This window comes from Lathyrus oleraceus, chromosome 3 (assembly GCF_024323335.1).
Source record: "Lathyrus oleraceus cultivar Zhongwan6 chromosome 3, CAAS_Psat_ZW6_1.0, whole genome shotgun sequence".
Taxonomy (NCBI): domain Eukaryota; kingdom Viridiplantae; phylum Streptophyta; class Magnoliopsida; order Fabales; family Fabaceae; genus Lathyrus; species Lathyrus oleraceus.
The window spans coordinates 510050134-510074475 of NC_066581.1; the positions used below are offsets into that span (position 1 = coordinate 510050134).

At 34.2% G+C, this 24342-nt stretch overlaps 2 protein-coding genes across 9 annotated transcripts; both read right to left on the reverse strand.

Annotated features, from left to right (window-relative positions):
- Positions 1-1024: 1024 nt before the first annotated feature.
- Positions 1025-19798, reverse strand: LOC127128486 (GSH-induced LITAF domain protein). Of its 8 annotated transcripts, none has more exons than XM_051057832.1 (4): positions 19508-19785; positions 19296-19422; positions 19063-19148; positions 1025-1253 (listed from the first exon to the last, which is right to left on the reverse strand). In XM_051057832.1, coding segments are annotated over exons 1-4 (396 nt in total). In that variant the 5' UTR covers positions 19690-19785; the 3' UTR covers positions 1025-1252. The 8 variants fall into 8 exon arrangements, with proteins under 8 accessions (XP_050913789.1, XP_050913792.1, XP_050913787.1 ...); XM_051057835.1 differs by lacking the exon at positions 1025-1253 and adding an exon at positions 2411-2427; XM_051057830.1 differs by lacking the exon at positions 1025-1253 and adding an exon at positions 7137-7365.
- On the reverse strand, positions 3921-7101 carry LOC127132025 (uncharacterized). Its single transcript, XM_051060888.1, has 2 exons — positions 4458-7101; positions 3921-3949 (listed from the first exon to the last, which is right to left on the reverse strand). The coding sequence occupies exons 1-2, from the start codon at positions 7099-7101 to the stop codon at positions 3921-3923; spliced, it is 2673 nt and encodes an 890-aa protein (XP_050916845.1).
- Positions 19799-24342: the final 4544 nt, after the last annotated feature.

A 24342-nucleotide genomic window follows, 5' to 3' on the forward strand; every position in this document is an offset into this window, starting at 1 on the left:
AGTGTGCCATGTTAGTAGACTCTGAACCCATAAGTACAGAAGAGGCTCTTAAGCAGAAGCTCTGGCTGAAGGCCATGAAAGAAGAACTTGATGCTACAGAGAGAAACAAGACTTGGAAGCTGACAGACCTTCCAAAAGACAAGAAAGCCATCAGCGTCAGATGGGTTTTCAAGCAGAAGTTAAAGCCAGATGGTTCAATTGGCAAACATAAAGCAAGGTTGGTAGCCAGAGGATTTCTACAGAAACCTGGGCTGGATTACTCTGAAGTGTTTGCACCTGTAGCAAGACATGAAACAATCAGAATGGTGATTGCAATAGCTGCTAACAGGAATTGGCCTCTGATGCATTTAGATGTAAAATCTGCATTTCTGAACGGTCCATTAGAAGAAGAAGTTTACGTGTCACAACCTCCTGGATTTGTGAAAAAGAATCAGGAAGGGATGGTGTACAGATTATACAAAGCTCTATATGGACTGAAACAAGCGCCCAGAGCTTGGAATAAGAAGATTGATTCATTTTTCAAGAAGCAAGGCTTTCAGAAATGTGAGATGGAGTACGGTGTCTATGTTCAGCATACTTCTGAAGGAAATATGACTCTGGTATGTTTATATGTTGATGATATACTGCTGACTGGAAGTTCTGAACAGGAGATAGCCAAGTTCAAGAAAGTTCTGATGAATGAATTCGAAATGACTGATCTAGGCAAAATGACATACTTTCTAGGGATGGAATTCAGATACTCTGAGAAAGGTATTATTTTGCATCAGCTCAAGTATGAATTAGAACTTCTGAAGAGATTTGAATTGGAGAATTGTAAGATTGCTGTCACACCTTCTGATACAAATCAGAAACTGGATTCTGACTCTGATGGAAAGGATGTGGATGTAACACCCTTCTACCCAATCGACATATTTAAATAAGTTATCAGAGTACCACATGTAGAAGAGTTTACATTTCTTACAACATACACTTATCGCATCACAACACATAACACATTATTTAATTTATTTAAAACTTCGCAGCGGACAACAACATAATTATTATTTTTCATCATATAATAATTCATAAAAATGTTTCAACATTGTCTCGACAAAACATCTCAACATTTTAATCCTCATGAACAACGTAAATAAAATATAATTATCTATCGAATCCCATAACCCCGGTGTCACATGACCAGAGCATTTGACTCGACTCCGTAGAATAGCTCTACATTTATTCTTCAAACCTCAACGAAAGCTACTCCTCTTTATCTGCACATTGCTCATCATAGATGAACATAAACACATGCAGAAGGGGTGAGAATTACATTATTAAATAATAATATAACGACATAAATATAAACATAATTATATATTTCACACATGCCAACACAGCTCATCATCATCATCATAATCAACAAACTCATGAACATCAACGAAACAACATATCAAATGCAACGCACACACCCATGCATGACTCAACACGACTCGGTATACCCATCTTGTGACCACTACAGGATCACCACTCCCAGATTCATCACCATAGAATCCGAGTTCCCCGTAAGGAACCAAGCCTCTCAACAAGCCCGGAGTCAACAACATCATTGGAACTCAGTCCGTTCATCACTAGGCATCGGCCTTTCATGAATGCATGCACACCAAACATGCATCATAATCAACATCGCAAAACATCGCAACAACAACATCATATGATCATGTTATCTTCATCATTAATAGCATGACATACAACTCAACAAAACAACAACATTACATCTTAACACATGGATTCATCACAATCAACCACAATAGGCCAAATCACCATTTCAACATAAAAATTAGTCATTTTTCAATACTGGAACAGTGTTAACCGGTTAACGCCACAGGTTAACCGGTTAACGCAGGCAAAACTCACTTCTGGGCAAAACGCAACAGTGTTAACCGGTTAACGCTATAGGTTAACCGGTTAACGCGGGCAAAACGCAACATTTTCACAATATACAACAGTGTTAACCGGTTAACACCCTGGGTTAACCGGTTAACGCAGACAAAACAGCAGTTCCTGCGCTAACACAAGGCAGAATGCAGAGTTCTCCGCATTTTCCGCCGTCGGAGGACTTCCGGACCTCCGATTCAACTTCCGTAAAAGGCTACGCGTTCGGGAAAACGCGACTCACACAACTACGGATTCAATTTCAGCTTAATTCGACTTATTCATCATAGTACTAAACGACGGTAAACCCCAACTTCCCCAATCTTCCTAATTCCCCAAAATCCATCAACAATCCTACATAAATCATGAAAATGCTCGCATATTATCATTTAATAAGGTTCAGACCCCTTACCTGAGATAATTCGGCAACTCAACGCTTCCGCTTTTCCGCTCTTCAGCCTTTGCTCTACAGCTTCTCCCTTCTCTGCAGCTTCTCAACTTCCACGTAAAACTCTTCTGTTCCAAATGAGAAACTTTTTCTCTTATCCCAACTTATATATTTTCCAATTATTATTATTCCAAATAATAATAATAATAACAATAATAATAATAATAACCCAATTTATTTAATTAAATTAATAAAATAATATTATCAACTTAATTAAATAATTCTTTTACATTATTTGGGGTGTTACAACTCTCCCCCACTTTAGAAGTTTTCGTCCTCGAAAACATACCTCAAGCAAATAGAGCCGGATACGACTCCTTCATCTGATCTTCACGCTCCCAAGTCAAGCTCTCACCAGCTGGACCTCCCCAAACAACTTTCACCAGAGCAATCTTCTTACCTCTCAGGGTCTTCTCTTCTCGGCCATCTATCCGAATTGGCAACACCTCAACGGTCAAATTATCCCTCACCCGGATATCATCCAACTGAACAACATGCGAAGGATCCGCAATATATTTTCTCAACTGAGATACATGAAACACATCATGCAGATTAGAAAGCGACGGCGGTAAAGCTATCCGATACGCCACTTCCCCAACTCTCTTCAAAATCTGATACGGACCCACAAACCTCGGAGTAAGCTTTTTAGACTTTAAAGCTCTTCCCACACCTGTCGTCGGAGTAACTCTCAAGAACACATGATCTCCCTCTTGGAACTCAAGCGCCTTTCTCCGATTATCATGATAACTCTTCTGACGACTCTGAGAAATCTTCATTTTCTCCTGAATCATCTTAACCCTTTCAGTCGTCTGCTGCACAATCTCAGGTCCGAGTACAACACTCTCACCTGATTCATACCAACACAATGGAGTTCTACACCTCCTACCATACAATGCTTCATATGGAGCCATACCGATACTAGCATGAAAACTATTATTATAAGTAAACTCCACCAACGGCAAATAACTATCCCAAGAACCACTCTGCTCCAACACACAAGCCCTCAACAAATCCTCCAAGGATTGGATAGTTCTTTCAGTCTGACCATCAGTCTGAGGGTGATAAGCTGAACTCAACCTCAACTTAGTTCCCAACGCTTTCTGCAAACTTTCCCAAAATCTAGAAGTAAATCTGGGATCTCTATCAGACACAATACTGGATGGAATACCATGCAGCCTCACTATCTCCTCGATATACAACTCTGCCAACTTCTCTAAAGAGTGATTAATCTTCATCGGCAAGAAATGCGCCGACTTAGTCAATCGATCCACAATCACCCAAATAGAATCATTACCTTTCATCGTCCTTGGCAATCCCGTCACAAAATCCATGGAAATGCTATCCCACTTCCATTCAGGAATCTTCAAAGGTTGCATCATACCTGCCGGTTTCTGATGTTCAATCTTTGACTTCTGACAAGTCAAACAGGCATACACAAACTTAGCAACATCTCTTTTCATACCAGCCCACCAAAACAACTTCTTCAAATCTTGATACATTTTAGTTGCACCTGGATGGATACTCAATCCACTCCTATGGCCCTCTTCAAGAATACTCTTTTTCAATTCGGACACCTCCGGAACACAAACTCTACCTTTAAACCGCAGTATGCCATTCTCATCAATCTCAAAATTACCACCATTACCCTGGTTAACCATAGTAATATGATCAACTAGAGCGACATCAACTTGCTGACCATTCCGAATATCTTCCAAAATTCCACTAGTCAACTTCAGCATACCCAACTTTACACTATCAGCGGAAACTTCACAACCCAAACTCATATCACGGAACTGTTCAATTAACTCAAGCTCCCGAACCATCATCATAGACATATGTAGAGACTTTCTACTCAGCGCATCTGCAACTACATTAGCCTTACCGGGATGATAACTCAATTCAAAGTCAAAATCCTTCAGTAATTCTAACCACCTTCTCTGCCTCATATTTAACTCTTTCTGATCAAACAGATACTTCAGACTCTTGTGATCACTGAACACTTCGAATCTGGAACCATACAGATAATGCCTCCACATTTTCAACACAAATACAACAGCTGCAAGTTCTAGATCATGCGTAGGATAATTCCTCTCATGAACTCTCAACTGTCTAGAAGCATAAGCTACAACTTTACCATTCTGCATCAAAACACCACCAAGACCCATCAAAGAAGCATCACAATAAACAACGAAGGACTCACCAGGATTAGGCAAGATCAACACTGGAGCACTGGTCAACCGCCTCTTCAACTCAACAAAACTCGCTTCACAAGCTGCATCCCACACATACACTTGACCCTTCTTAGTCAACTGCGTCAACGGCAATGCCAACTTAGAGAAGCCTTCAATAAATCTGCGATAATAACCAGCTAACCCCAGAAAACTGCGTATCTCAGTAGCAGACTTCAGAGTCTCCCACTGTAATACAACAACAACTTTAGCAGGATCAACCGAAATCCCACCGCTCGAAATCACATGGCCAAGGAAACTCACTTCCTTCAACCAGAACTCACATTTAGATAACTTTGCATATAATTTCTTTTCTCTTAACACCTGCAAAACAATTCTCAGATGTCCTGCATGCTCTTCTTCCGTCTTAGAATATATCAATATATCATCTATGAACACCACAACAAAATTATCAAGGTACGGATGAAATATACGATTCATATATTCCATAAACACACCTGGAGCATTAGACACACCGAACGGCATCACAGTGTATTCATAATGACCATACCTCGTACGGAAAGCAGTCTTCGCAATATCATCTGACTTCACTCGGATCTGATGATAACCCGACCGCAAATCAATCTTACTGAAAACATGAGCTCCACTCAACTGGTCCATCAAATCATCAATCCTCGGCAATGGATACCGATTCTTGATAGTCACCTTATTCAACTGCCGATAATCGACACACAACCTCATCGTACCTTCTTTCTTCTTCACTAACAATACTGGTGCACCCCAAGGAGAAACACTTGGACGCACAAACTTCTTCTCAAGCAATTCTTCAAGTTGCTTCTTCAATTCAACCAATTCAGTTGCCGACATTCTATAAGGAGACATCGACACTGGACTCGTACCTGGTACTAAGTCAATGGCAAATTCGACTTCACGTTCTGGAGGTAAATCACTTACATCCTCCGGAAACACATCCTGAAATTCACCGACAACAGGCAATTCTACACTCACCACTTTCTTATCCGCTTGCAGAGACGCAAATAAAGCGAATATCTGAGCTTCATCTCTCACCAAATCCCCCACCTGCCTAGCAGATAGAAATCTTGCCTCGTCATTCTCACCAACTTCAGAAAACCGCACCGTCTTCCTATAGCAGTCGATAAACACGCCATAGAATCCTAGCCAATTCATTCCCAGAATAATATCAATTTGGTGCAAGGGTAAGCACACCAAATCGACCACGAACTCTCTCTCAAGGATCGTCAAATGACAACCTCGACAAACAACCGAAGTCTTCACAGAACCATTAGCAGGAGTATCTATCACCATACTTCCGCCTAAGGACGACATAATCACACCAATCCTGGTCGCACACTCATACGAAATGAACGAATGAGTAGCACCAGTATCAACAATAGCAAGCAATTCAACATTATTAATCAAGCAAGTACCTTTAATCAGATTATCTTCTTTAGGAGCTTCAACCCCACTCAGAGCAAACACCCTACCAGTAGTATGAGCTGCAGTAGCCGCCTTCTTCGGTTTCGAGCACTGCGAACTGATATGGCCTTTCTCGCCACAATTAAAACATGTCGGACCAGCATCCTTACATTCCGTAACTCTATGACCAGTCTGACCGCATCGGAAACATCTCAGCACTTTCTTGGTACAGCTATCAGCACGGTGGCCTGGCTCGCCACACTTGAAACATTTACCAGCTATGGAAGATCCTCCCCCACTTGGCTTCTTCTCATCTACCATTTTCTGCTTACCTTTACCATTCGGAGATGCATAAGGACTACCACGATCCTTATTCTTCTTCTCACTAAGACTTTTGTAATGAGCAGTCCTAGCCTTGCTATCTTCCTCAAATATCCTGCACTTATTAACCAATGTAGGAAACCTACGAATCTCCTGGTAACCAATGCCTTGTTTGATCTCGGGACGCAATCCGTTCTCAAACTTGACACACTTGGATCCCTCAGCATCAGCATTATTATAGTGAGGACAATACTGCACCAGCTCCTCAAACTTCGAAGCGTAGTCAGCAACAGACAGGTTACCCTGCTTCAGTTCTAGAAATTCCATCTCCTTCTTACATCGCACATCAGCAGGAAAATATTTCTCCAGAAAGGCCGTCTTGAACCTTTCCCAAGTCATCTCAGCACCTGGTACTTCAATTCTCTGGCGAGTGTTATCCCACCAGTTTTCAGCCTCTTCAGATAACATATGCGTACCAAACTGCACCTTCTGTGCTTCAGTACACGTCATCACCCGGAAAATCTTCTCAATCTCCTTCAGCCAAATCTGAGCACCATCTGGATCATAGCGCCCTTTGAATGTAGGAGGGTTATTCTTCATAAACCTTCCCAAATTCTTAAACTCGTCGACCAACAGGGAAAACATCACATTATGACTCGACTGGACTGACCATGCTCTGATACCACTAATGTAACACCCTTCTACCCAATCGACATATTTAAATAAGTTATCAGAGTACCACATGTAGAAGAGTTTACATTTCTTACAACATACACTTATCGCATCACAACACATAACACATTATTTAATTTATTTAAAACTTCGCAGCGGACAACAACATAATTATTATTTTTCATCATATAATAATTCATAAAAATGTTTCAACATTGTCTCGACAAAACATCTCAACATTTTAATCCTCATGAACAACGTAAATAAAATATAATTATCTATCGAATCCCATAACCCCGGTGTCACATGACCAGAGCATTTGACTCGACTCCGTAGAATAGCTCTACATTTATTCTTCAAACCTCAACGAAAGCTACTCCTCTTTATCTGCACATTGCTCATCATAGATGAACATAAACACATGCAGAAGGGGTGAGAATTACATTATTAAATAATAATATAACGACATAAATATAAACATAATTATATATTTCACACATGCCAACACAGCTCATCATCATCATCATAATCAACAAACTCATGAACATCAACGAAACAACATATCAAATGCAACGCACACACCCATGCATGACTCAACACGACTCGGTATACCCATCTTGTGACCACTACAGGATCACCACTCCCAGATTCATCACCATAGAATCCGAGTTCCCCGTAAGGAACCAAGCCTCTCAACAAGCCCGGAGTCAACAACATCATTGGAACTCAGTCCGTTCATCACTAGGCATCGGCCTTTCATGAATGCATGCACACCAAACATGCATCATAATCAACATCGCAAAACATCGCAACAACAACATCATATGATCATGTTATCTTCATCATTAATAGCATGACATACAACTCAACAAAACAACAACATTACATCTTAACACATGGATTCATCACAATCAACCACAATAGGCCAAATCACCATTTCAACATAAAAATTAGTCATTTTTCAATACTGGAACAGTGTTAACCGGTTAACGCCACAGGTTAACCGGTTAACGCAGGCAAAACTCACTTCTGGGCAAAACGCAACAGTGTTAACCGGTTAACGCTATAGGTTAACCGGTTAACGCAGGCAAAACGCAACATTTTCACAATATACAACAGTGTTAACCGGTTAACACCCTGGGTTAACCGGTTAACGCAGACAAAACAGCAGTTCCTGCGCTAACACAAGGCAGAATGCAGAGTTCTCCGCATTTTCCGCCGTCGGAGGACTTCCGGACCTCCGATTCAACTTCCGTAAAAGGCTACGCGTTCGGGAAAACGCGACTCACACAACTACGGATTCAATTTCAGCTTAATTCGACTTATTCATCATAGTACTAAACGACGGTAAACCCCAACTTCCCCAATCTTCCTAATTCCCCAAAATCCATCAACAATCCTACATAAATCATGAAAATGCTCGCATATTATCATTTAATAAGGTTCAGACCCCTTACCTGAGATAATTCGGCAACTCAACGCTTCCGCTTTTCCGCTCTTCAGCCTTTGCTCTACAGCTTCTCCCTTCTCTGCAGCTTCTCAACTTCCACGTAAAACTCTTCTGTTCCAAATGAGAAACTTTTTCTCTTATCCCAACTTATATATTTTCCAATTATTATTATTCCAAATAATAATAATAATAACAATAATAATAATAATAATAACCCAATTTATTTAATTAAATTAATAAAATAATATTATCAACTTAATTAAATAATTCTTTTACATTATTTGGGGTGTTACAGTGGACGCTACAACCTTCAAACAGTTGGTTGGTTCTCTGAGGTATTTGTGCAATACCAGACCTGATATTTGCTATTCAGTTGGGATGGTTAGTAGGTTCATGAGTAAACCTAAGTGGTCCCATTACCAAGCTGCAGTCAGGATTCTGAGGTATATCAAGGGAACTCTGAAGTATGGAGTATTATTTCCTTCTGGAAGAAAGGATGAGTCAGAACTTCAGAGTTATTCAGATTCTGATTGGTGTGGAGACAGAGTTGACAGAAGAAGTACGTCTGGGTACTTATTCAAATTTCTGGGAGGTCCCATTTCTTGGTGTTCCAAGAAGCAACCTGTTGTGGCGTTGTCAACTTGTGAAGCTGAATATATTGCAGGTGCTGTTACTGCATGCCAAGCTGTGTGGATTCTGAATCTATTGCAGGATCTGAAGATTAAAGTAAACAAACCTCTGAAGCTGATGATTGACAACAAGTCTGCAATCAATCTTGCCAGAAACCCAGTGTTGCATGGGAGAAGCAAGCACATTGAGACCAAGTATCATTTTCTGAGACATCAAGTTCAGAGGGGAGTGTTAGAAGTTGTACACTGTAGCACTCAGAAGCAGTTGGCAGATGTTCTGACGAAAGCTATCAAGACTGATCAATTTCTCAGATTAAGGGATGGAATTGGTGTTACAAGTTTTGATGGAATATGAATTAAGGGATGGTATTAGATTTAATTATTAGATTTAATTCATATTTAAGTTTGTTAGATATTAGATTTAAATATTAGATTTGATTCATATTTAAGTTTGTTAGATATTAGATTTAAATATTAGATTTGATTCATATTTAAGTTTGTTAGAGGCTTATAAATAGGGTGTCAATCATTGTAACTTTTAATCCTTTTTGTAGCCGTCATTCTCTTAATAGAATATTCATCTTTTATTCTACCTTTGCACCAACAATGTTAGCCTTTGAGATTGGTCACGTAAAAGTAAGGCCAGAAAGTGAATAGATGATTGTTTTTTTTGTATACTTTCTGTTTGCTTTGCCAAAGTCCATTAGAAATGCATGATAGAAATAAAGAAAAATCGTCTTTTAATGCATCTTAAGGGATCCAAGTCCAATACCGGTTTTGACTTGGTTGAATTGCATGAGACATGTTGTTTTATTGTGAGTTAAGTCACTCGACCTTTTCATTCTTATGTCTTCTTTTTCAATAGTGGGAAGGATGCCAATATCATGAAAGATTACCTTTGTAATTCTCTATCATCATTTCTTCATTAAAAGAAGTGTACTTTGGAGACTTCACACTTTGACTATACACCATTGTCTTTAGCTCATTCTTTTTATGATAGGTGTTTAATTTAACTCTATTCATTCTTAATCATAATATTACTCGAATCTCAAATATAACCAACTAAACATATATATATATATATATATATATATATATATATATATATATATATATATATATATATATATATATATATATATATATATATATATATATATATATATATATATATATTAATACCGATCTTTAATATTTAAAAGTTTACTTTTTAAATATATTTAATAATTAATAATTTGGTCAATATATAATCTAGACATATTTATTATTTAATGTATTTAAATTTTGTTTTTCTTCTTATAATAAAGGTATGAGGGAGTAGAAGAGTAAGTAGGGCTGTCTTTGATGCGGGCTACCGCACAAATTCAAAATTTTTCATGATAAAATCGATGATACATAAACTCATAAAATATTTTTCACTTTTATATTGGATTAAATATGACCTGTAACTAACCCACATAAAACTCCCAAAAACTTCAGATGATTTTGAGAGTAGGTCATATAACTTCACCTAACTTTATATTGGATGGAGAAAATAAGTTTAAAAATAAACATAATAAATTATCTATCTACAATATTTAATAGATTTGAAATTGGTAAGTGATTAGTGTTAGGAGAAAATTGATAATTTAAGTGTTGTAATAGGTTTATATGAGGTTGTAATAAATTATCACGGGATATAACCGGTTACAATTGTGTGAAAAGTATAGGAAAAACTAAAAAAGAATTTTTTTGAAGCTATAATTGGTTACGCATTCGCAGTAACCAGTTATCACTGTTATGAAATTATTATTTTTTGTTTCCGCTGTAATCAATTACAGATTTTGCGTAACCGATTACAAGTAGTTATTTTCTGCTTTTAGTTTATGTTACTTGTATCTCAATCCAATTATTTTGATGTATAAATGACAACGAGCATCCTCATCTATTATTAATGAAAATTCAAATTCTTACCATTAATAATTCTCTAATTAAAATTCTCTCTCTCTCTCACACACACACTCTCTCTTCCTCTCCACATTCAATATCTCCATTATTCACTAATCTTGTGGTTCCAAATTCTAACATTTGCCATCAAGAACCTGATTCCGATCTACAAACATCTAGTGTGCAACATGAATTCTGTCTTCAATAAAAGAATCCCTGAAAACCTACTGATCCTTGATGTGAAGAATTACAATAAATGGTGAAAACAAATGAATGTGTTGTTTGACTATTTATCGGTAAATTAGCAAGTGTACGAATCTGTCAATGGAGTAATAAGAGAAATTTCCCCAAGTATTGATCTCAAGGACTGCATGACGATACAAAGTTTGGGTTCTATCTTAGTTAAACAAAAACCTGATTTTTTTTGAAGTGTTGGTTTGAAAAGTAGAAAATAGAATGTAGAAGAAAGTAAAGAAAACAGTTGAACGATTTAAAAGTATTATGATTGAACATGCTAGGGAAGATGTATGATTGTATAAATCAACAACACTAAATTAACCTTGCAACAACTTAATTCAATAACATTGATTACCGGTTCTTAAGGGTGTTTACTCCTAAGTCCTTAGTGAGAAAATCTTTAATCATTCAAATTAATCCTTATGTTCATAGTGAATTACAGATGAAATTAAGCATTATTTTAATAAAGAATATTCCGATTTCCACAGGGTATCCCTAGGTCTAGGTGATATCTACTATGAATTATTCACAACTAAACATTAACAATGGCGATCAAGCCTAAATATTAACAACATATCAAACTCATTTTTTATGAAAGAGAAAGCATTAAGCACAAATTGTAAATAACTCAAATATCACAAAATCAAAGTCATTGCAAGGTAGAAATTTGGAATTGTATCATAAATCCGAATCAGGGTCCCCCCAGCATTAGGGAGTTTAGCTACTCAGAACAATAACGAAAAACATGACAGAAAGTGTAGACATTAAAAATTAATGGAAGAAAAGAGGTCTTCAATCCTAAAAGTTCATGAAAATATTGTTCCACCATGAATTCTTCAGTGTTCCAGCCTTCAAAACGTGTTCTCTGTACTCAAAAATTGTCAAACCCTTGGAAATTTATATTTTTCGACTAAATAGGCAAATTCTGGGATTTTTCTGATCTGGGACGTACCATACGCGTATGGCCTCCACCAATTACTAAAACCTCAAACGAGTAAAATAATTCAGAATTAGTAAAACCTAAGCAAATTAAGTTTCTCTAAAAATCTACCAATAATAAGTTCAAACGATTGTCCAAATTCACAGGAATTCACCTGCTTTTGGCACTCAAATGACATCAAAACTAACATAAATGATGACTGATCAACTACCAAGATGTTCTTGAAGTGATCAAGAACAAGGTGAGTCCTCTTGTCGAAGCCGCAACGGATGCACAACGAGCAATGCATAAACAAGAGAAGAAGAAAGATTTCAAGGCGTTATTTTTGATCCATCAATATGTGGATGGTGACAAAATTGAAAAAGTTGGTGATTGCGAATCATCGAAACAAGCGTGTGATATGAGCATATGTTTATAAGTAGAGACAATCTTCATTTTATAAATCGCTTTTGTAAGATTGTATTATGTCAAACCCAAATCCTAAAATGATAACAAATTTGTTTGATATAAGATCCATTGAATCATCTACTATAAGATTGTATTATGTCAAACCCAAATCCTAAAATGATAACAAATTTGTTTGATTTAAGATCCATTGAATCATCTACTATCAAGTTTCTCTATCGAGTCACCATCTTTTTATATTCACACCAAATTTGATAATATTAGGTGTGAAGTAATGTGTTAAGAGTCTTATCAAACAATATATGACATGATGTATTTATAAGTAGAGGTGTTCAAATCCAAACTGATCCAAATAAAAACTACAAATCGATCCAAAAAAATAAAAAAACACAACAAAAAAACAAATATTATTAAATGTCGTTTTATAAAACCCACTTGGTTCGGTTGTGATATGTTGTGTTAATTTGTTATTCGGTGAAACTTAGACTCTATTTGGTAAAAATAACGGTCGATTGATAAGTTAGCTGATAACTTATAGTTTATGATTGATGACTGATAATTTATAACTTATAGCTTATGACTGATAAACTAATTGAAGTAGTTGATAAAATTAACTTTTAAACTAGTATTAATTTTTATAAGCTCAAAAATATCATGTAAAACATTCTTATTCTTTTAATACTATTTATTTGTTTGATTTAACTAGTTATATTTATAATTTCATTTTTTTTTATCATAATCAATCACTCTTATTTTGTAACATTAAATATAATATATATTATATATTATATATATCATCTGTAGTATTTTTTAAGCTAAATAAAAATTATAATTTTAATCTGAATATTCAAAAATTGATTTAAATTAAATTGTATGAAATAGAATTGGATTGGAGTTTTTTTAATCAATTATTTAAAATCAAATTGAATTGTGAATAAATTTATTATTAAATCAGATGAATTTTTGTCTCAAAAGTAAACCATAGACACCTCTGTTTATAAGTGACAATAATTTCCACTATTTTGTAAGATGAATATGATCAATAACAATTCTTTAAAAAATAATTACAATAACTAGTTATTCATTTGTTCGGCAGTTACTTTTGATTAATGTTGAAAGAGAAAAAAGCATGTAAAAGAAATTATAATGGTGCTTGACCATTGAGCATCGTTATATTCAAATTCAAAAGATGCTTATATTCTTGTCCCACCACTCATATGTGTACATATTTCCTTTTAATTAAATATTGTTTTTAAAATAAAATGTAGGCATTCCCGTAAATACAAATATATAAATATTTGGATTATTAAAATAAAATGAAATAGATGGTATACTTTTATGTTTGAATTAATTAAAAAAATATAATGGAGAAAAATTTAGACTATTTCGGTCGACCAAATTGATTAGACTGTGATCCGAAAGGACAGCGGTCTGTTAAAGTCATTAGACCATAATTGCAAGTAATCGGATGAAAAATAATGTGATCTGACGAATGTGAATCGATGGATTTTTTTAGATCCGACATGTTTTTTTTTTATGTTTTTTTTTAGATATCTATTTTTATTTTTTTATTTAAATTTGGTGTCTCTATTTGAAAATATATGATTTTATTTAAAAATTATAATTATGTAAATTATTTATAATAATTAAATAATATTAAAATTACAAAAAATTTAAGAATCAAACCCTGTGTTTTTCAAAACCATTAGTATTGTACTTTTACAACTGCTATCATTCAGCCCTTTGGTATTTAATTTGGTCTATAAGAGAAGATAAAAGAGTTGGATATTTTATAATTACAATATTTATCTCTAATGCATTCTCATTAAATTTATTTATTATTAATTATATAATATAATTAATAAATTAAATAAATTAAAAAATTAATTGTACAATATAATAATATTATAAATTAACAATTTTGAAAAATAATTATGTTATTAATGGAAAATAAAATTATATTTTCATATTATTTTCAATATAAATCTCATTATTATTTTGGTATAAAAGTCACATTATTTTTACTAACTTATTTATTTATAAATTTTTATTTTCCTACTCTATCTTTTATTTTTAATTAGTATTTATATAAAGCGTAATATTTGTTGATATTCTATATTAATTTATTAGTTAATGGTATCATACAATTGTTTTCCAACTTTGTTAATTTATGAGGATCAATAAATTATTATATTTGAAAGTTGAAATTTTATTTAAGATTGTTATTCACCATATTTACATGAATACATTTATAAATTTTTTTGTTGTAAATTTTATAATTATAAAATTTATGTAAACAAAATTATCTCATGATTTTTTTTAATTTGTATAAATTTATTTTTGAAGTCATATGATCCAACCAATGATTCATAGATCCGACCAATAACCCAACAACACAATAGATTGATCATGTCGATGATTAGTTTGAGTTTTAAAATATTAATTAAAACTGAATATAAATAATTTTTTATTGCATTCTATCACTTTCCAATATTTTTTGTATCATTTAATTTGGACGGAATAACAAAATTACTTTGTTTCACCATAAACCAAAATTTTAAAATAACTTCAATCAACTGATCTTCATTGTCATTAGATGTATAAAATTCAAAAGTGAGTTTATATACCGCTTTATATTATTTATCTTTCACCAAAGGGACGAGACAACTAGCACAAACATAAATTGCGTAATAGGAATAAAGCTTTAAAATAATTAAATTCCATAAAAAAATACAAGATTAAATTAGAACCTTCAAAGAAACTTTCATATTCATGATCAAAATCAAAGTTAAAGCTTTCATTCATCGAATATATATATATATATATATATATATATATATATATATATATATATATATATATATATATATATATATATATATATATATATATATATATATATATATATGCAAAGTTTTATTGGGGTTCGGCTTCTTTTCGTGTAATTCCTCGCTACTAAAATCCAGACAAGTACTAGCTGTAATGTTTGCCACCACTCCATCGAATTGATTAACGGTTATGTCTTTGGTGAGCTTCACTCTGGATCTTCAAAAGAGATTCTGTGCGTGCCTCTGAGCAAAATAACAAGGACAACATGGAGATTTTGAAAGGTGTTTAACTTAGTTGGTCCACCACCTATAGTCATTTTTCTTGATGAAGCTTCAGAAACTCGTCGGCCTCCTCTTGGGGCAGTGTCTTCTTTGAAGGTCCAATCTCTGTGTTTGAACTTAAGACTTCTTTGCCTTTGGATGTCTCATGGATCTTCCTTTGTGACATTAGATTCTAACACCAATGGTTTATCTCCCACATAGACCGTGACATTGTAGTTCCATGGCATCGCCTTAGTGCTTTCGAAGGGGAAAGGTGCAGGAAAACAAATTACCAGAGCAGACTCTTGAGCATCTTGTTTTAAGTACGGGATCTCAAGAGGCTCGAGTGTGGCAATACTCTCATCACTTTTTGAACGTCCGTCCTAGTTGTATCGTTCCTTGGTTTATTAACTCTTGAAAACACTTTTTCAGCTCCTCACATTTATTTGGTGAGGGTAGGTATATCTCACAGAAACCATGGACTTTTTGGATTATCCTCGCTTCAGTAAGCTTCTCATGGATCATCAGCATGGGGGTCTTCACTTTCTCAACTTCCTTTATCATCTTAGTTTCAATGAACTCTTCAACAACATTAACAAAAGGACCAGAATGTTCGGGAAATGGTTTGTTCTTCACATTCGATCCTAGCTATTTGAAAGTACTTGACGCCAACCAACTATTGCACTATATATTTCAAGGCCATGCAATTGTCAGTGGTATGCCCCGACGAACCATCATGATACCCACGTCGAGCGTTCTCATCAAAGTTAGGTGGATACAGAGGAATCCTAGTGGTGTGCCCCAGTCGAGTGCTTGCTCGTTTGAGTTCTTTGAAGCCATATTCGAACTCGGGGGAAAATTAGGTTGGGTGTTTTTGGTTTGGCGTGTGTGGTTGGTCGGAGAAGAGGTGGTCTCCGCCCTTGGCCACCACCTTCTCCAGCGAGAGAAGTTGTAGAAAAAGTTGAGAGGTAATGAAAAGAGAAAATGAGGCGTTAGAATGAGAAGGGGGTGAGGGTTCCCATTGACTTTGTTGTTTTTTATTGATTGGTGGTTTAGTGACAAGTGACACCCCAAGGCCAGTTGCCCCACATGTTTCCACCCACATGCATAGATCCTACACGTGCGTGCCCATTGAGTCTACCGTGTGCCATTCAATCGTGGCCATTTGATCTTGCAGTCGCTTGATCCTAAGGCCCAGGGTTGAGTCAACTTATGTTGACTCCCCTTCCTTCCTATGGACCATTGACTGGCATTTTGGGCTTCTTTTTTGGTCAATTTTGTTTCTGCGCCCTCCCTGTGACTACTGGCAGCGCCCCTTGGTTGAACTGGTTATTTTTTTGGCCCATTTCTTTGTTTTCTTATTTTTAATCTTCACCGATATATGCAAATTTTTGTTGTGGTTTTGTCTTTCTTTGGGTAATTCCTCGCTACTGAAACCCAAACAAGTACTAGAGGTAATGTTGGCCATCACTCCATCAAATTGATTAACGATTATGTCTTTGGTGACATGAGCTTCACTCGGGATCTACAAAAGAGACTTCGTGTGTGCCTCTGAGATTACTAACAAGGAAGACATGGAGATTTTGGAAGGTGTTTAACTTAGTTGGCCAACCACCTATAGTCATTTTTCTTGATTATTTTCAAAAACTCTCTGACCTCCTCTTAGGGCACTGTCTCCTTTGAAGGTCCAATGCTGTGTTTGAAGTTGGAACTTCTTTGCCTTTGGATGTCTTGTGGATCTTCCTTTGTGGTTGCTCCATGAGAAGCTCCTCACATTTATCGGGTGAGGATAGGTATATCTCACAAGAAGATTTGACTATTTGATGTCTCTATACATCACACTCGCAAGTGAAAGTATTCAAGGGCGAAAAACAATTGCTTCATGTAGCACTTAATTTGTGGTTGACTAAACTTGATATAAAGATTGTCAAAGAACCCTTCAATGTCATGTTCCATGTACTTAAAATACAAAGTATAAGTTACAAGAAGATGTAGAAGTAATCAACTTTTGAAGCTTCATGATATTAGGATAATCAAGCTTTCTCATTATCATTATCTCCCTTGCCACAAATTTTACATTGTCTACGTCTTAATTGTTAAACCTCGCCACTGTCCAATCATCTCCCACAGAGATCTCCAAAATATGGTCTGGCGACTTTCGGTGAAAGAATGTTATAAGCAACATTGTCTGTATAACAATCTATTTAAAACGAGAGACATGGAATCTCTTGCTTAGATTTGCAATTGAATGTTAATGTGATGTTAGCTTGCGATCTTTTACTTATCGAACAAGAATGAAAAATAAAATGATTGTGACGACCATTTTCTTTTTTTTTTCCATAGGTTTTATCGATAGTTTTTCTTTCCTCTTTTTGGAATAAATAAAGTTCAGTGACGACTCTATTCGAATCATTATTTGCAAGCATGCGATACGTTTCGTGAAAGATCGCGATTTTTCGATATACGACACTAAAAAAGTTTTAAAAAATTATAATAATTAATATATTGAAATGATAAAACACCTACTTTGAATCTAAGGCCACCTAAGATTGGAACACCACTTAAACACCACGTCCAACATTGAAAATCTTGGAGGCATGGAATATATGTGCATCTCTTAAATATTTAACTTCATACAAATTTATAATCCAGGTAAGACTTACCACTAAGGTTTAAACCGAATAATCCTATACATGTAATGCCGTATACAACCAACAAAACACATGTCTAGACTACACCGCCAAAAAGATTTTTGATCCAAAAAACCAACACGAGATCGCAAAAAGGTTGAGAAAACATCTACACCTTAAACAATAGCAAATTTAAAAAGTTAGTATTTTTTTGTTTTTGCACCCTCCCGCTCCCTATGAAACCTATAAATTGTTCTAGGTGGTAAAACCTCGCTGCCTACTGAACCTAGAAAATGAAGGGTTTGGCATAAAGGATGAAAAGTTTATTGTAAGAAAAAAGAAAAGAATTGAATTATAACTAGTGTAACAGATTATATCAACTTGACAGTTTTTGTATAAATCATAGCAATAGCCATTCAACAAAACTAGCATCAACGTTATTCTTCTGTTTTATATGGTTTCCTTGTTTTAGTAATCCAAATAGTCAATCAACTGTTTGGCAGAAAAGAATTTGTTAAAAATTGTTTTCCAAGTTTGAGGTTTCCACATGAAAATTGGTTTGCAAAGGCAGTTCCACATGAGAAAGTTGAATGGAGTGAGTATGCAGTTTTAATAACCAAAGCAGAAAGAAAGAAACAAATGAAGTAGAATGTGTATTAAAGCTATGCATCATATCTACCTATGAATAATAATAAAATTTACACACATATAAGAGTTATTTACTAAGAAACTTAATAAATTCACAACTGAAGAGCAGTGATAGATAGAAATGTCATACTAGTATCTAGCCAATGCAAAGCTCTCTTGTGTCCAGTTTGGCGGATCCATCACAGCACAGATATCCGATTTCTCAAAATCAGCAACCTACATACAATAACAAGACACTTCATCGGCTGTAGCCAGGCCACAAACAGACTATTGGAGGAATTAACAAGACAACTACTAGGAATTAAAGTGATTGAACGCAAACAAATATGTTAATTCGGCTTGAAATGATAGAACTAGTAATACCTTTTGGTGGCAATCAGGACAGTAATGGTATTTATGCCAGAGGCAATCCATGGAAGGACAAAGAAAGCAAACTCCAAGCATCATCGGCATCAAGCATCCAACGAATGCAGCCAGACTAATCTTGGATCTGGATTTATCATAAGATGAGTATATAAAATAAGCATAAATGGATTGATTGATGAATTTTGAAAATCAATCTGATCAAAAAAAACCTGACAGAGGTGAGAGAGGTGTGACCGCAGTGAGGACAATTGAAGGGAGCAGGAGTGTCTCTGTAAATAGTCTGTTGGATGGGAATACCTTTGGGATCTCCGATCAACGCGTTTGGTGGGATGCCGTTTCTTTCATAAACTGGTACTCCCACCGCCACTTCTTCTTCTTCTTTTCTACCCATATTCTTCAATTCTTCTATTCTTCGATTCACAATTCAAACTACCCAATCCTAATATATATATATATTTTTTAACTAATAACGCGTTTTCTATTTTCCTTGACCTAGTCACAGCCTGCCTATATCGAAACTTCTACCCTATTTTATTCATTTCTTCATTTCTTGTTATTTGCCAATTTTTAATTTATTTTGTTCATTCTCTCTAGAAATCATCACTAACTCATTTTATTTTATTTTCTCTTTTAGATGCATATTCAATCATCACAAAAATCCGTTTAATTGGTAAACACTTTGTTAACTAAGTTAAAAATATAGGTTCTTATTTTTATTTTTATTTTTATTTTTTTCTTATTTTTATGAGATTAATTACTATACATTATCAGTGTAAAAAGTTTTACACTGTCGATTCATTACCATAATCCATTTGTATTATTTTATAGATTTTTAAAATAAAAGTCAAACTTCTTTTAATATCTAACGTCTATGATTAACTGACGGTGTAAAATTCTTTTACACTGTCACACAGTGTATTTCAATTAAACTCTATTTTTATTTCTTTGTTGAATTAATTTTTTTTTTTAGGTTAATGTAGTACACATTACACTAACATTCAATCAAAATATTTTGAATTGTCAATCTCATTAATATTGTGAAGCGTATATGACGGATACATGTGTCTCAATGCATATTCCTTTTTCTCTTTTCTTTATTATAAAATAGTGTCAATCTCATTAATATTAATTGATTTGTCTTTCTTCGGTTCATCTTTATCTCTTAATTTCTTTTTGTTTACTAATCTTTTATTATATTTACTTTTATAGCTACAAACTTTGAATAATCTATTTCTTTCTTTTTTTTGCTAATTTTTTGTTATATTTTGTTTAGATATTAATCACAAAATATATTTTATTAATAATTAAATATGTCGAATAGATTTTGTTTTTATAGTGGTTAGATTAAATTATTAAATAAAATATTTTATCCCATGTATATTAAAATTTCAATTATATATTAAATTATATTATATTTCCCTATCTATCCCTATGTTATAGTACAAAGAGTTCATTCATAAATTTTAATAAAGATTCTATAAAATTAAATACAACATATCCGATTTCACAATGGTATACGATTAGCAAAATATATCAAACATTAACATCAAAATGATGCATCCTCAATTTCAAAGTTGCCAATACCAAAAGCTCCACTCTTTGTATAGTCTTAGCTTCAAACACAATTATAAATTCCTCAACCTACCAACAAAAAAAAACACAAAAAGTTCATCTTTAAAACACCAAAAAACAAACTTAAACGACATTTCACAAAGATCTATTAAGAAAAATAATAAAATGAGCAATCATTCAAAGTAAAACTATGCCACAAAGGAAATAACTAACTTGAGTTTCGATAGGTGTGGTTCGGCTAAGATGCTGAAGTTTGCAGAAGAAATTGGATTAGTGAGGCCATTATACAAACGTATGACCACAAATGCTTTCACGACAAAGGACATACTGCATTAAAATGACGAGGAAACAAACAGCATTGTTCATAAAACCATGTTACATTAATTGGATTAGCAATCTCAACGATAATGGATGTTTTACTTTTCAATGAAAAATACATTTTACGACAAAAAGGGAGGAAAGTATCAATTAGACAATAAAACGGAAGAAAGGAGCCACAAACACAACCTATCAAAGCAGCAACTCATTCTTACAAAACCAGTTTGTAGAGTAAGAATTATCCCACTTATAAAGACATATTCAGACAATATGTAAGACTCTTAACACCCGTTTCCCTCACGTTCGTGATTGAACATCTGGAACGTGAAAATAAATAGTAAATGATCCAATAGTGGAAACCAAATAGTAGATGGTCCACCATATCTTAAACAAGACTTTTGATACCATAATGTGACAATACAATTGGTCACAAGAAGATTTCATCGGTTGATGTCTGAATGCATCACTCCACGCATGAAAGTATTCAAAGGCAAAAACTATTGCTTCATATAGCACTTAATTTGTGGTTGGCTGAACTTGTTATCAAGATTAACTACGAGCTTTGAAATGTCATGCTTCATGTACTCATACACAAAGTATCATACACAAAGTATAGTTACACAATGATGTAAGAGTAATAAACCCTTGAAGCTTCGTAATATTGGGATGATCGGCTTTCTCATAATACATTGCTATATGGACGATGTTGCTTCTAAGATTCTTTTACCAGAAATTGCAATCTCTATTATGGAGATCTCTGAGAAAGAAGATTGGACATTGTACAGCAATGTATTTAAGACAAGGGATATTGAGACTGGGAATATAATGGCATTGAAGAAAGTGAGGTTTATCAATTTAGACCTAAATAGTGTAAAATTTGTGGCAAGGAAGATAATGATTTTGAGAAAACTTGACCATTCCAATATCATGAAGCTTCAAGGGTATTACATCTAATCATCTTTAACTTATACCGTCTGTATGAGTACATGACACTGCAGCCCTCTTTGGCAATCTTGATATCAAATGCTATATGAAATAATTGTTTTCTGCCTTTGAATACTTTCACTCGTGTAGTGTGATGTACCAAAACATTTTGAAGAATGAAGGAATATTGAAGGTTGCCGATTTTGGACGGAAAAACTTCTTACATCCCTAACTAATCGTGTTGTCAAATTATGGTATCAATGGTCTCGTTCAAGATACATCACCTACTATTAGGTTTCCGCTATTGGGTTATCTCCTATTTAGTTTTATTATAAATGTTCAATCCTAAACGTGAGAGAGTACGTTAAGAGACTTACATTGGACAATATAGGACTAAAACATGTGTTTATAAGTGGGGACAATCTTCATCTTAAAAGTTGGTTTGTATGAGTAACACCTATTTTCTTAATAAATCTATATTATGATATAATGGATTTCAAATAACATTTTATTAGTTTAAAAATGATGGAAATTTAATACTATGCATGCATTATAAAGATGATTGAATATCATAATACAAGAACAATTTAATGTTCAATGCACGCGAGAGAGATATTTCAACCTATTTAACTAGTTGAATTAAGAGTAAAGGAAGTTAGAAGTTCAAAGATGTAAATATAATACTAGTATCTAACTATTGGCTATAAAAAAATAGTGTTCTAAATCACATAAGAGGGTTAAGATTTTTGTGATTGCAATGACAATATGTTTCAATGGACAAATCATGTTAAAGCTATGCATCAAATCTACAACTGAATAATAATAAAATTAAAGTAGCAAACAAGCATTTTCATTCCATGTACACACATATAAGAGCTAGTCATTAAGAAATTTAATAAGAGCAATGAAGAATATGATTTACAGAAGAAATATCATACTAGTATCTCGCGGCCAGACTAACCTTCAATCTGCATTTATGATAAAATTAAAGCATATAACTATAAGAATTGGGCTGTCTTTGAGGAATACAAAGCGGACTACTGCACATTACTATAACTTGACACAGTTACACTACGGCTAGATACAACCTCCATAAATTTAAGACCGATAATTATATCACATATTAGTTTGATTAGTTTAGGATGAGTATATAAAATAAGCACTAATTAATCAATCAATTCACAATTCAAACTACCAAACCCCAATATATATTTTATTCTTCAATTCACAATTCAAACTACCCAATTCTAATATTGTTAAGAAATTTGGTTAGATTTAACTCAACCTTATAAAATTGACTTATAAAGTGATCATTGTCACTCTATATAAACTATTTCAAGACTCTAACAAATGTGGTGTTGGAAAAGATAAACTTAAAACGCCTAATATAAGGCTAACAGATGATTATTCCAGGATCACTCTTTTCCCACACTATAATAACAATAGTAACAATGGAGTAACAATAATAACTTTTTTGAAAAATGAATGAGAATACAAATATTATTATTTTTATTCTCACCAACACATATGGTGGTTTACACTCTCTTTTGGTTTTTATCTCTCAAAAAGATTATACTCTGATGATGTTATTGATGATCTAGTAATGAAAATACAAGAAAGGATTTATGATGAATGCATGGTAGTCAAAATCGTGATCCTACTCGTAGGATCGTACGATTTTACGATCTTGCAACTCCACACCGTGCCAGAGAATGATCAGAATCGGTTTTTGGTAGGCACGGCCAGAATCGCCGTGATATCACGTGAAAACGGTGGGATTGTCGTTTCTGTTGAAAACCCTAAAAACATTTTTTTTTAAAATTTGAAACTATTCTTTTCTGCCTAATAACTAGGATAAATGATAATAACTAGAACTAATCAATGCTCAGTCACCCAATAATTAAGGATTTATTCAACTTCCCAAAATACATCATGATTAGTGTAACTTTCCAAAATATATTTATTTATTCGAATTCATTCACGTTAAACTCTTCAACCTCTCTCACGTTAAATAGTCATTATCTCACTCAATATTTCATTGAGTGATTATGACCAACTTCAACCTGAAATGTTTGGAAATTGAGTGAATTTTCATTAAATTTTTCTTAGAAGTTTTCAATTGTTAGTTGCTACTGTTTTGAATGTTGTGTTGTTTTGAATTGTCTTGCATTAGTTTCAATGAATATTATCCTATGAAATTTCAGTTTTTAAAAGTAATTTTAGTGATATT

What these genes read in the sequence shown, in the direction of transcription:
- LOC127132025 (XM_051060888.1), bottom strand. Translation starts at nt 7,101, where the DNA reads ATGTGTTGTGATGCGATAAGTGTATGTTGTAAGAAATGTAAACTCTTC. An exon ending in TGCTTCTAGACAGTTGAGAG is followed by an intron (nt 3,950 to 4,457) that starts TTCATGAGAGGA and finishes GTTTAAAGGTAG; the next exon opens with AGTTTGTGTTCCGGAGGTGT.
- LOC127128486 (XM_051057828.1), bottom strand. Translation starts at nt 19,689, where the DNA reads ATGGGTAGAAAAGAAGAAGAAGAAGTGGCGGTGGGAGTACCAGTTTAT. An exon ending in ACCTCTCTCACCTCTGTCAG is followed by an intron (nt 19,423 to 19,507) that starts GTTTTTTTTGAT and finishes TGATAAATCCAG; the next exon opens with ATCCAAGATTAGTCTGGCTG. An exon ending in TTTGCATTGGCTAGATACTA is followed by an intron (nt 12,199 to 19,062) that starts GTATGACATTTC and finishes TTGAGGTTTTAG; the next exon opens with TAATTGGTGGAGGCCATACG.